At 40.0% G+C, this 13,332-nt stretch overlaps 1 protein-coding gene across 3 annotated transcripts in view; it reads left to right on the top strand.

Moving 5' to 3' along the window:
* Window positions 1-10,750, top strand: part of LOC118220129 (vesicle-fusing ATPase) — a 61,758-nt gene extending 51,008 nt beyond the window's left edge. For 2 of the 3 annotated variants that reach the window (XM_035403771.1, XM_035403773.1), the window contains 4 exons: window positions 809-922; window positions 5,177-5,232; window positions 6,997-7,068; window positions 9,153-10,750. In XM_035403771.1, coding sequence (XP_035259662.1) covers window positions 809-922; window positions 5,177-5,232; window positions 6,997-7,027 — 201 coding nt within the window. In that variant the 3' untranslated portion in view covers window positions 7,028-7,068; window positions 9,153-10,750. The remainder of the gene's footprint in view (window positions 1-808; window positions 923-5,176; window positions 5,233-6,996; window positions 7,069-9,152) is intronic. The other variant, XM_035403772.1, reaches the window with a different exon arrangement.
* The last annotated feature ends 2,582 nt before the right edge of the window (window positions 10,751-13,332 follow it).

Raw genomic sequence — 13,332 nt, 5'->3', positions numbered from 1 at the left:
TTGGAGAGGCTCGGTGGCACAGTCCTCTGGTTAGCCAACTCTTAGCCTGTACAGAAAATACAACCCCCCCCCCCCCCTTCATGGTCACTATATTCATATTCAATGACCTGGTGACTGAGGGCATTTCCCTCCCTGGGGCAAGAGAGCAGCAGAGAAGGAGTGGATGCAGACATGGAGAAGGAACTGCATCTTGGGGCAGAAGTGGTAGAAGGAACACAGAAGTGAGAGAAGGACAGGCTGAGAGAAACGGTGGAACAGATGGTGTGGAGCATTTTTATGCTGCCAAAACGGCACAGCCGTGGCTGGAGGCATTATGTTTTCAGGTTGTCCGTCCGTCTGTCCGTCCCAATTCTCGTGAACGCAATATCTCAGGAACGCTTTGAGGGAATTTCTTCAAATTTGGCACAAACTTCCACTTGGACTCAAGGATGAACTGATTAGATTTTGGTGGTCAAAGGTCAAGGTCACTGTGACAAAACATGTTTTTGGCCATAACTCAATGATTCATATGCTAATTATTTTTAAGTTTTACACAAATGTCTAATAGGATAAAATGATGAAGTGATGACATTTTATATCCAAACTGGCTACTGGTTGGCAGAGGCATACAACCGCGTGGCAGTATTTCTAGTTCTTCTTACCTTAACGTTGCACCTTGCCTGATTTTCATGATTTGACAGGCAAAAATGTATCGTTGGGTTTTGATTCTGCAATGATGAACATTAATTGAGGTCTACGTAATGGTGCCATTGTAGGTTGTAGATCAGTGAGAATGGTGCTTACCCAGGTTTCTGTGTTTTTTTGTTAGCTTCTGGGCAGCTTTAAGGACAGTGAGCGAGCCATGATCACCAAGGAGGTGAAGGGCAAAAGGGTGTGGATTGGCATCAAGAAGCTTCTGATGCTCATCGAAATGTCTCTGCAGGTAAGAGCCTGACTTGTAGCCTCAAATATCATAGAACTGTGTTCAGGTTTTCAATCCTCTTTGTTATCCATGCTACTACCACTGGTAGAAATATTGAAACACACCACCCTGTTCACATTTTAACAACATCAGTATTACAATATTATAGTATTTAGCTACCACTGAGTGTAACCTGCCCAACCAATTTTATAATTTCAGTGTTTCCCACAGGATTTTGTGAGACTATGGTGGGTGGACCTCGGACCCTCTAGGGGGTTCCGGGGACATGCTCCCCCGAAATAAATTTTTGTACATTTTAAAGTTAAATGCATCAATCTGGTGCACTTTGAGAGCAAAATTAAGAGGCTAGATCTATGAAGAACTTTGTGCTCATGTAAACAATGTTGTGCTCTAGTAAGCAATTTAATCATAAACACATTGGTCAACACATAAACACAGAAGTCCATATTTCATGCGTGGGGGCCTTTAATACAGATTTATGATTTATCTTATAGGTAGAGGACATGGTATTCATCGACTCTCATCGCCTTTTGTAGCTGACATTTGTATTGTACCTCTCCAAAAATGAATAAAATGCTTTTTGTCCATTATAAAGCATATAAATGAGCCCCTTATGAAGGTTTAAGATGAAACATTGCTATCAGATTCAAAAATAGTGCAAAAATTTTGTCACACAAAGCGGTACAGTAACTAAATGTGTAATAATTAACTCTTGTATGTATTTCTATACTCTGTACTCTCGTATGTTTTCTTGTATGGGGATGGGATGATATGAAAACAATTTTCAACCGTCCACCACATTTTGGCAGTGTTCCAACTCTCACGTCATCACTGTTGCATGCTTCACAAAAACTCTACTAACTAACACTACTAACTAACGCTTACATTACAGTGTGAAATATCCACATTACATAATACCACTAACCTATTTAAAGACACTCAATTTCAAAAATAACGTATATAACCGAAATATATTGAGCAGAAATACTTACATAGCAATGATGAAATTTTATCTGTGTTCAGTAGATAGAGAGACAGAGACAGTAAATCAATGAGACTGTTCTATTCGCTTCTGTTTTGACCCAGAAAACGATGTTAGCTAGGTCTATCAGCAAACATATGGCTTAGCTATGCCCCAGAAGTCCTCAATAATAATAGTATTTTCCAAGAAATTACGAAACATCGTTGACCACGTTTCGTTAGGTGCAGCATCTTTTACTGCTACCACAAAGTGAATGCGATGATAAGAAAATTTTCGGTTACTGTGACCTAAAAAACGCTATTCCAAAAGCAAAATTAGACATGTTATATATCGTTAGAAAGCTTATACTCTCACCTACTGAATAAATGAATTGGCAATCAAGCCAGACTGTGCTAAAAAGGGCGACAACGCCGTAAACAACAGGTGTTATATTACGCACAGCTATTTTGGAAGGTACTGAGGCATCACAAATTCAAAAAAGTGTAAAAATATTTTCGGTTCATTATGAAACTGTGGCGGGACAAATTAGACCATGGCAGGCCGTCACAGTCTAGGTAATTAATGGGAAACACTGCATTTACGCTAGATCCCTTGTTACATTTATGTTATTGTTCATTTTATCTTAACTGTTACACTGAGCTGGCCAGCGGAGGATGAGGGCTCCCTCTGTAGCCAGGTTTCTTCCCTTCCGAAATGAGTGTTATTCTTCCCATTAAGGAGTTTTTTTTAACCTCAATTGCTCCTTTTTTTGGCATTCTGGCCTGGTTGTTTTGGCCAAATTTTCTTTTGTATTCCTACAATAAAGTGTCTTTGTAACTGTGTCTCTGTAAAAAGCGCTATACAAATAAAATTGAATTGAATTAATATTCATATTCTCTGGGAGTTCCCCGGGAAGTACAGTGCTTTGAAGAAGTATTTGCCCTGATATCATTGCATATTTCTTTAGACAAAATGTAATATTACACAAAGGGAACCTGAGTAAACAAAAAACACATTTTTTCAATTATTTAGTGATCTAAAATCAGAAGCTATCAAACACCCCCCGTGAAAAAAGTTATTAAACACCCATATCACACATGTAAATTTCTCCCTTAAATGTAATAACTGGTTGCACCACCTTTATCAGCAACAATTGCAACCAAACGCTTCCTATAATTTGATATCAGTATTTCACATCGCTGTGGAGGAATTTTAGATCACTCTAAACCGCAGAACTGCTTTCAGGTCCTACCACAACATCTCGATTGGGTTCCAGTCAGAGCTTTGACTAGGCCACTTCAAAAACTTTGTTTCTTTTCAGCCATTCAAAAATACAGTTGACTTGCTTTTTGGTATTGGATCATTGTCTTGCTGCATAACCCAATTATGCTTTAGCTCAGAGACAGATGACATTTTCCTTAAGAATTTTCTGGTACAGCGTAGAATTCATGGTTTCTTTAACAATGACAAGTCCAGGTCCTGAGGCAGCAAAAGCATCCCTGCACCATCATACTACCACCACGTTTCTTGTGGTTAGCAGTGGTTTCCGCCTTGCTACTCTCCCATTTCTGCCCAGTCTCTTTCTTATTGTGGAGTTATGAACACTGATCTTAGCTGAGGCTAGAAAGTCCTGCAGTTCTCTGGATGTTCTTCTGGGTTTTTTTGTGACTTCCTGGATGAGTTGTCGCTACACCCTAGGAGAAATTTTGGCAGGCTGACCAATCCTTGGAAGATTCACCACTGTTCCAAGTGTTCTCCATTTGGAGATAATGGCACTCACTGTGGTTCAGTGGAGTCCCAGAGCATTAGAAGTGGTTTTGCAACCCTTTCCAGACTGATATACTTCAACAACTTGTTTTCTCATCTCTTCTGGAATTTCCTTTGATTGTGGCATAGTGTGCTTGTAGAAACTTTGTGGTAACTACTTCCCTCTGATGGTAAGGTTCAATATGAGTGAGGTTCAGGTTCTCCAGGGCTGGCTGCAATCAGGCCTGGCTGTGTTCAATCTGCTGAATCTACTTATCAATTAAATTCGATTAATTGGTTCATTGAGACCCTAAAGAGGCAATTACTTTTTCACATGGGAGATAATGGTGTGTGATAACTTTTTTCATTAATTAAAATATTTTTGTTCTTAAAAATTTGTTTTGTGTTTATCTAATATTACATTTTGTCTAAAGATCTGAAACCATTCAGTGTGACAAATATGCAATAATAGAGGAAATCAGGAATGGAGAAAATACTTTTTCACAGCACTGTAGCTTAAGGGGCCTTTCAATGTGGAAAAAAAATTTCATATCATATATTTACTAACATATTAGTATCCATGCAAACATTAGTATGGTAAAATTAGTATAGTCGTATAACAAAAGTGCCCTACTTGAGAACGGAAAATGTTGCCTTCTGGTATGTTTGCCTTTTAAAATGAAATGCTGAATTGCCCCTGCTGAAATGCATAGCTTTCCACTTTTTCTGCTGTGTACACGATACCCCAACTTTTATAGCTTTATAGCTAACTCAGCACCCAGGTGTTGCAGGTCCTACCTGGACTCAGATTAACACTATAATTTAAAACCATGATTCAATGTATTCAGTAGCTTTGCCTGACCATGGTAGCTGCAAAGGTTTACTTATCCTTTGATTTTTAAAAAATATTACCATTTAAGTTTTACTAAATGTATTCACATGTGTCTCTTGGTCTCAAAGCCAAGAAATTAAAATTTCTTCTTAAAGTAATACGTATTTTGTAAATATGGTGTATGTCAATTAATCTTTGTTTACAGTCACTATCAGGTTTTCACACAGGGTCTTTCACATGGAACTGTGGGGGGGGTGGGGGGGGGGGGGGGGGGGGGGGGGGGGATTTAAGGTTACATGAAACCTGGAAATTTCCCTTTAGCAGACAATCAAGTTGAACTCCTGAAAGAGAGTGCAATAGGCTGAAGAGAATGTGGGAAAAAATGTGCTGCTGGTAAACAGGTCCCTGATGGGAGACTGCAAATCTTTTTAACAATGAATCTTATGAATATTATTACACTATATTTGAGAATCTAATTTTGCAAAGGATGCAGATCCTGGAGACCTCTTGCAGATTGTCTTGATGGCTTTGCCAGTGGCTCTCATTACTCATGGGTCCTGAAAAAAGGAAGCAAAAACATGCCACCCTAATTATCATAGATGTGTTCCATCACAAGCCATCAGCATCTAGCATGCTTAAGTCACTAGCATGCTTATGTCCTCATAGTGTTTATCAAGTCCAAAGAAGGCAAGTAACAGTTCAGCTTCTTTTCCAGATGCACCCAGAGTACAGAGTCAAGAAGTTCCTGGCGCTGCTCAGAGAAGAGGGAGCGTGAGTAACTTCTCTCTCCATTTGCCCTGGCATCCTCTGCTGCCACACACTCTGCTTCACCCTCACACACCCCCCCCTCCCAAATATTCGCCATTGTCAGTTCCACTTTTTACACTCCCCTCTCACACTCCCATATGCAGTCAGGTGCAGAGTCCATAACATCCACTCCATTCCAGCATAGTCACAACTATTATGCGGCTTTGTGGAGTAATGTAAAATGAAACAACTTTAATTAACTGGCCCACTCTGTGCTACATATCAAACGTGGTATACAGCAGAACTTTGACAGATTAACCAGTTCATTCGTCTGGATCCTGAGAATGCCCTTGGTTGACTAGACTAAGGGCTATGGGAAATAGGTGGCTAGGTTCCAGCCGCAGTTAGCACTCATCAAAGCCGTGTTGCAAATGGCTGCCAACTAGTGCAGGCTGTGACATAGTCCTCTCAACATAACCATTGCAAGTCCGTGCTTTGTATCATAGAAAAACCTTTCCTTACAAGAGCTGGGTGATCTGTGGCTGTATCAGTAATTCAATGACACTCTGAAGCTGATACTGGTGAGAAACTAGTTGTGAGTGAAAAGTGAGGAAATGAAACCAGAATACTGATAATGTGTTAGTTGATAGCTAGTTAACAAATCTTATCTAACGTTAATTAGATTAGCTAGCAAGAAACTTTGTTTGTTTACAGTACACATCTTTATACACAGTCATGAATACCATTTACCTTACAGCTAAATAATTGTGTGTGCAAGCAAGTGTGAAGCTTAATGCTTCAGACTACCTACAGTATAGCCTATGTTTTGGGTCAGTAAGAGTAAGATACATTGTATCTATTGCTAAAATAGTTTGCTGAAAGAATATCAATGAAAATAAATTTTTACAGATATTATACTTGAAAACCTCTGTGTTTAAATGATCATTTAACAGCAGATGTCTATTTAGAAATTATATGACTTTTCTTGTAGCTTCCAGGATTGGGCCAGATTCATATGATCTCCTCACTTCAGTTTTTTGAAGAAGCTGTTTTTTTACCAATAAAAATATAAACATTCCACACACAGTTTGAACAGACTGTGGGTAAAATGAGCTTTAACATGCTGTGCATTGATCCACACTGAATGTATTGTATTTACTTGGTATGTGTGTATCCTGGTATTGATAGTGCTTTAGAACATTATATTCTGAAATGTGATTTATTTAGCAGAAACCTAGATTGAGAAAGCATGGCAGCTGTCCCTTGAAATCAGAAAATATTAATAGAATCGGATCAGGATAGATCTGGAAAATAAAGTGTAGATTAAATCAGCTATGTGCAAAGGGTTTATAAGTAATCTATCCAAAAGATAAATTACGTATTCATGGAACTTTTACAATTGTGAACATTTACTGTAACATCCCAGAGTGTACCTCTGATAGCACCAATTCTTTGGATTTGTTAATAATATTTGTGTTATAAATAATATATTGCAATTAAGATTGTAACAGACAATTATTGTTCAGTAATTGTTATGATTATACTGATTGATATTTAACATGTAAACTTCTTTGAATTTGTGAAAAAATGCAGTATCCTGGAATTTGTACAGTCCCTTAACTATTAAATCATTAAAATTCTGCTTCCTTAGAATTTGTAGAAGGTGCAACGGCTCCCGATGATTCTAACATACAGTAAGCAATGCACACTATGCAGCGCCCCCCCTCCCCCATATCTGTTGCATTTCCTTCCTTTGTTTTGCTTATGATTATGTTTTGTAACCACCAGGTTGGACGGCGGCAATAACATCCTAATGTAACCCCCTTTCCCCGGTGCATTGCCCAGCAGACTTCAGTCATGGTAAGGGGTCCAACACTGCTACAGGGAGCAGTGCCTCCATTCCAAAGCCCGAGTTGCAGCCAGCATTGGCCTTGGTCAACTTAACCCCAGCAATCTCACTTCCACTGCAGAAACGGTCACCACAGCCCAGCCCCCTGTCACTGTCTAGTTGCACTCAAATTGCTGAGCCAGACTCCACAGATGGACTTGCGTCTGTGTACCACAGTTGACCAGGCTCCCAAAAGGAACGTAATGAAAGGGTCAAAGTCTGCTCAATGTTTAACCCATTATATGGGAGTTGTACTCTCAGTCTGGATCTGTATTGCCTCTAATGACACTTACCTGGGTGCAGATTTGTGAAACAAGAATAAAGGCTCTCAAAGAAACATCAACAGTGTACAACAGAAAAGGCACATTTTCAATTTTTTCCAATAGTTTGGTCCAAATAGCTGTAAGCCATAAAGATTCCCTATTACCGTTTTACCTGAAGAACACAATTTGGCTGTAACTTTGATCAAAGTTAGGAAAAAATCGGGTTGTAGGATTTATAGGGCTCTGTTTATCTAGGCCCACCTTCGGGTCCTTATGGCTTCTCAGCAGGGGTTTCATGGTTTGAGTATTTCACGGTATGACACCTTGTCCAAAAATATCACAGTTTTAGGTATCACCGTATTATGCGGCCATTTGCAAAACATAAACAGGTAGTTTTTGAAAGAAATTGAAAGAAAAATGTATCATAATAACAACCCTGCCAGGTAACGCACATAGGGCTGTGATGCAATATCAGCTATGTCCCCTTACACTTTTTTGCACTTGTTAACATGAAATTTGGTGGACATGAACACTTGGAAGGGGGACAAAATAAATCATTTGCAAGCAAATGCTGTTCATCAGCTTGTTAGATTGTGAGAGTCAACAGCTTTTTTGAAACCGTTGTACTAAGAAATCAGGCAATGAACAGTTCATACGATTAGTTTAATTGCTGTTTAACTAGGGATTAGTTTAATGTTAACGAAAACCCACAGCAAAAAAATATATATTTTTTAACGAAAATTGCAGTAGCCTATATGGAAAATAAAATGCATAGTTTAAGAAATAATTACTTAATATAAACAGCCCACCTGTTATGGAAGCAGGAAAAAAAGTGGACAGATGTATTTTAATCCATCCATTTTAATCCAGCCGTCAGATCATGCACGATGACGTGCTGTTAACCGGTGACACCGTAACAACCTTACTCCTCAGTCATATTTGTGATTCACAGATATGTTTATGAATACAAACATGGGATTTTTGCAGAGTCCTGTCTGTTCTGCTTTCCTTTCCAACCGCTCCAGCTCAGATTTATGAAAATTTGCATTTCCTGCTCTTTCTGTTTGGTTTCTTCACCTCCCAGTCAGCTCATACCGATGGCATTGTCACCCAATCCATTATAACTGGCACTAATAGCAGGAAATGCAGATCCTTTCATAAAACGCACATGGTCCCATTCATTTTCATATTGTTTATTGAAACGTTTTACTGAATTACACTTGTATGTGTTCCTATTAATGGCTGGTGTTTTTCACAAGCTACGTGTGTTACACATTTGTAAGCAGCAGCATACAAACCTGGCTTTGATCCCAGGTGATGATTAGAGAACAGTGTCACATGAGCATAGGGGACAGTGAGAATCCTTGATTGCATATTGTGTTGACAGGTGCATGTCATTGTCCAAAAAATATGGAAACATGATATATGACATGAGCAGACGGTCAACTCCCCTGACAAAGCCCACTGAATTATCTCCAAAAATGGAGAGCAAAATCTCCTCACCGTGAGCCAATGTGTTTGTGCTCTGAATCTCAGACCCTTCACAGCACATATTGAGCAAATGAAAGGGGAGGGGCTTCTGCATGGAGCCCATGCAAAGCCTAGCGAACCCCTCCCAGCTTCATTGTGAGGCCCCTGATTGGCCAGGAGACTGAAGGCAAGGGAGGATGAGAACAGAAACAGTCTTCCAGTGCCAGTATAACCTCCTTTTCCCCCACCCCACTTAACCCAACCCCCCTCCCCCCCCAACCGCACACTGGTATCTGACCAATCCCATGCCTCTCCTCCAACAGTGATCGCAGCTTCTATGACTAGAGCCAATGAATCCGCATTCGCCCAGCTGGGGGAGACAGAGGCAACAGGAAGCGTCATCATATCCACTCACTCAGCTAGAGGGCGCAAGAGAGAGAGACCATCAGTCTCCTCTACTTCCCCCAGTCTCCATGGTCTGCACGTTTTTACTGACCCCACTCCTCTCTGATTCCATCTGTATATTGAATAATGCATAAATTAAAATCTGAATATTTGAATAATGCATAAATTAAGATCTGAATACAGTTCAGATATGTCTTTGTCTTAAAAGCAGTTTCGAAGGCACGTTGTGTGCCTTGTGCTCTGCTAGCATTACATTCTTGCTCCCTGTATGCATTTTACATATATACATATATACAGTATATAAATACAAACCAATAGAGCTGTGCGTGTTTTGTGCTCTCTGCAGCATGCGTGCGCAGAGCTGTCATGCGTTTGATTTATGAATGTTTTTGTATATTGTATAGATATATAAATATGTAAAATGCCTCAACTGTAATCATTCCAGGAGGTGGAGATACCTAAACGTCATTCTTATTCTCTCTGTACTTTTCCTTGCTCTAATGATTTTTATGGAACTTAAATTAATCGAATTGTGTAGATTGTGCATCCCTGCAGCAAGCCAGGTTGTTTTCAGACATTGGTATTGGTTGTTTTGTCACCTTCCAAACGAATAAATGACTTGAGTATCAGCGTTTTAGGTGTATTTGTATAGATGTGTGATTCTGTACCTCGTTGCATGAAAAAGAGGAAAGTGTCTTTGGTCCGAAGAGCAGGGACTGACGATATGGAGAAGGGTGCATGCTTACTCTCTGTGGTCATTGCTTGGTGTTCAGATTGTCTCTCAGTATTAATGTGGTGTGTGCTTTGGGTGCCTTTTGGTTTGTATAACATACTCTCTCCCACTATATAAACTGCATAGGCATGGAGAGGCATAGTACAATGTTCATATTCCCTCGAGCTAGAGTCGGTCAAAACCATGGCCCACCTCAGATGGCCCGCTTTGGAAATGTGGGGGGGGCTTTGTCAATGTTAGTTGAAAACAGAGGGGCTACTTTATTAGCCGTTACCACCCCATGTAGGATAAAATACAACAGTGCATAGACTCTGTTGAATGGACTCTAGTGGAATGTGGAATGGTGCCCCCCCCCCCCCCAGTAAAGTGGTGTAGTCTGTTCGCCAGGTCTAATCCACAACACTCCCTCAAATCCCTGGCCCTGTGACATCTGTCTTTGCCACACGAATGCATATAAAATCACTGATTGTGATCAATATCTATGTGGTTTAGTAATAATGACACTAAGTCAGAATTGTATCGTGCCCTCTATGTTTTAGGTGTATGTACCTAATGTTGATGGTGGGTCATGCACTGATATTGTACAATACTGTTTCTGCTTTCCTGTCTTGTCAAAACCTGCAGGAAAAAAACAAAACAAAGCCAGTCTGACAACATGATGTATACATCTCTGCTGTAAACATGTGCTTGTTGTCAAAAGTTCTTTTTCGTTATCACTATTAAGATGTATGGCAAGATGCAGATGTGTTATTGTAATAAAAGCACAAATACACCGAAGAAAGATTATGTTTATATTGTTTTCCTTTTGTGAAGCCAGTTATCCACTGTTCCAATAGCCCTTTTCATGCATGCTGCCCGCAGCCCTAAGCTGACAATTTAAATTTTGCAGTGAATTCTAAGAAAAATCTGAATACAGACTTCAGCAGGATGACTCATCTAGTCAATGCACTGGTTTTAGGGCAGTGATAGGCAGCACATTATATGTGTGAGGGATTGGGGTTAGGACCATTCTAAGAGCCCTGACTCATAGGGGCCCTCAAAAATATTAGAACAAAGGATTAATAATGAAGAACTTATTTTTTCTACGAGAGCTGCAAGCCTGCAGTGGTAGAGCTTTTTGAAATATGGAATGGGTTCATTATTAGGTTCGGGTGGTGTGGCGATGGTAATTGTGCAGGGATGGGTGGCCTGGGCTGGTGGGCTGGTAGGAATCTTTTCATGGGGCCCAAAATCTCTGGTGGATCCCTGGTGGTAGGCCTACTATGCACTTTGGTATCAAATCCTGACTGCGGCAGTGCTGACCAATGACATTAGAATATGCTCTGAATATGCATCCTACTAAACATGTAATTATTTCTTTTTTTAATTAAACTAAATTTGTGACTACAGATCAGAAGCTATACCATGAGATAAAAGTTATGCAGTTTTTTTAGTTAATATTGGCTATTTCACTTAAAATGGAAGCGTGTTGGACTGTTATACATGGTGACCTGTGCTGTTCTGAAATGAATCATCCCCACACCCTCAGCGTTCAGACTGGCAACCGCCACACATTGAGCCTCACTCATTCTCCCTCTGCCCAAGATCAGCTCCCTCTTCACACCACCTGAGCTGCATATCTTGGGAAGGGCTGCCAGGTCTGTACATCTGTGTCTTTGGATGTTTATCCAAAGACTGTTGTCATTTTCACACATCCAAGAAACGGGAGAATTTACTGTAGTTCTAGGAGCAAATGCTGACGTTTGCTGAAAGACTTGTGATGATAAGTGATCATAATTCACTTAATAAGAATGAGATCTTTGGTAGGAGGTGAAAGAGATCTTTTCAGCTGAGTGCATCTCTCTTGCTGTATTTATAATCCTGTAGATGTCATCTCCAGAGTAATACTTCTCTTCATTCTACAGTTCTGCACAAAAATGGTTTAAATTATTTACTGATAATGTTTCAGTCAGACAGTAAGTTCTTTGTCATTTGAAATTATTTGAAATGGTATGTGCAAAATGTTCAGTTCAAGTGAAGCAGATACGTATATTTTAACTTTAATGAATAAAACAGGATTGTGTTTATATTTTGAAGGCCTGTATTGACAATCTCATCTGCTCGTTATGTATGTTAATGCACAGCTCTTTGTTTTGCTGGATTGGGATGCTGACTTTTTTGCCTTACTGAAATTGACTGCAGGATATGCAATGTATAATATTACAATATATTCAAAGTTAAACCTCTATTAGGTGTATTAGCCTGAATTTTGCCCAAATACCAAAGAATTCTGTTTCCTCATTATTGGCTAGCGATAAAACAAGTGTAAAACCTGGATGGCACTACCATGTATTATATAGATATGAAAGATTATTTAGAAACTATTTCGTTTGATTTATGTATTTTTTAGTGTGGTTTATTATCCATTTGTTTAATTGTGCAGGCCTGCCTTATGATTGGCTGGCACTACAGCCAGGGCCATCATTGGATGTTCCCAGTGGTTGATTCAGACAAAAGCCAAGGCAGAGACAAAATTCATAGCTGGTTTACGTGTCTAAGTAGTATCACTTCTCCTTTACAAATGGATGTTGTTCCAGCCAGTCTTGGAGAGACAAAAAAAGTATGTGAAATCAAGACCTAGAAATAAACAGAGTGAAGAGAATACATAACTAGGAAGGAGAAGAGGAAATGAAGGACAGGAAGTGGTGATACATAGGATAGTAGAGAGTGAGACGAACAAGACAAGAGAGGGTGGCAGAAGAAGAGGGGTGGACAGACAGGAGAGAAGAACAAGAGGACGGATCAAGGAGGAGATGGTAAAAATAGACCGAGGATATAACAGGAGATGGTAGTGCAGACAGCAGAAGATAAGTAGACTGGTGTGTAATTCAGAACTGTACACAGGAGAAAGGTGATGAGACGGATAACAGGGGTGGTTGATATAGAGGTCTTTGAGCCTGTCCTAGGGACTACAGGCAAAGTCTGGGAGAAAATCAATTAGCCAATCAATTAGCTGAATATGAGCGTGGAATGAGATGAGGGAGTGGGTGGGGTATAGAGGGATAGAGGGTTGTTCCAACCCTTGGGTCAAGTGGAACACACGGAGGGTGACACCAATGGGTAAGTTGGAGGGCGACAGATGGAGACAAAGGCTAGTAGGTGTGCTAGCATTGTGCAGAGGAGTAAACATCGACCATTTCCACATGATAGTGGATAGTTCTGATAAAGGAAGCGTACCTGGAGGCGCTCTGCTATAAGAAGAGAAGCTGGTGATCCTAGCAGGGGGCTCAAAATGAGAGAAACTCACTTACAGACATACAGAAATACAGACACAAAATAACATCACAATGGCTCAATTTGTTAACAGAACATCTCTCAATGGAACA

This window comes from Anguilla anguilla, chromosome 2 (assembly GCF_013347855.1).
Source record: "Anguilla anguilla isolate fAngAng1 chromosome 2, fAngAng1.pri, whole genome shotgun sequence".
NCBI classification, from domain to species: Eukaryota; Metazoa; Chordata; class Actinopteri; order Anguilliformes; family Anguillidae; genus Anguilla; species Anguilla anguilla.
This window is presented reverse-complemented; position numbering and strand designations above follow the sequence as displayed.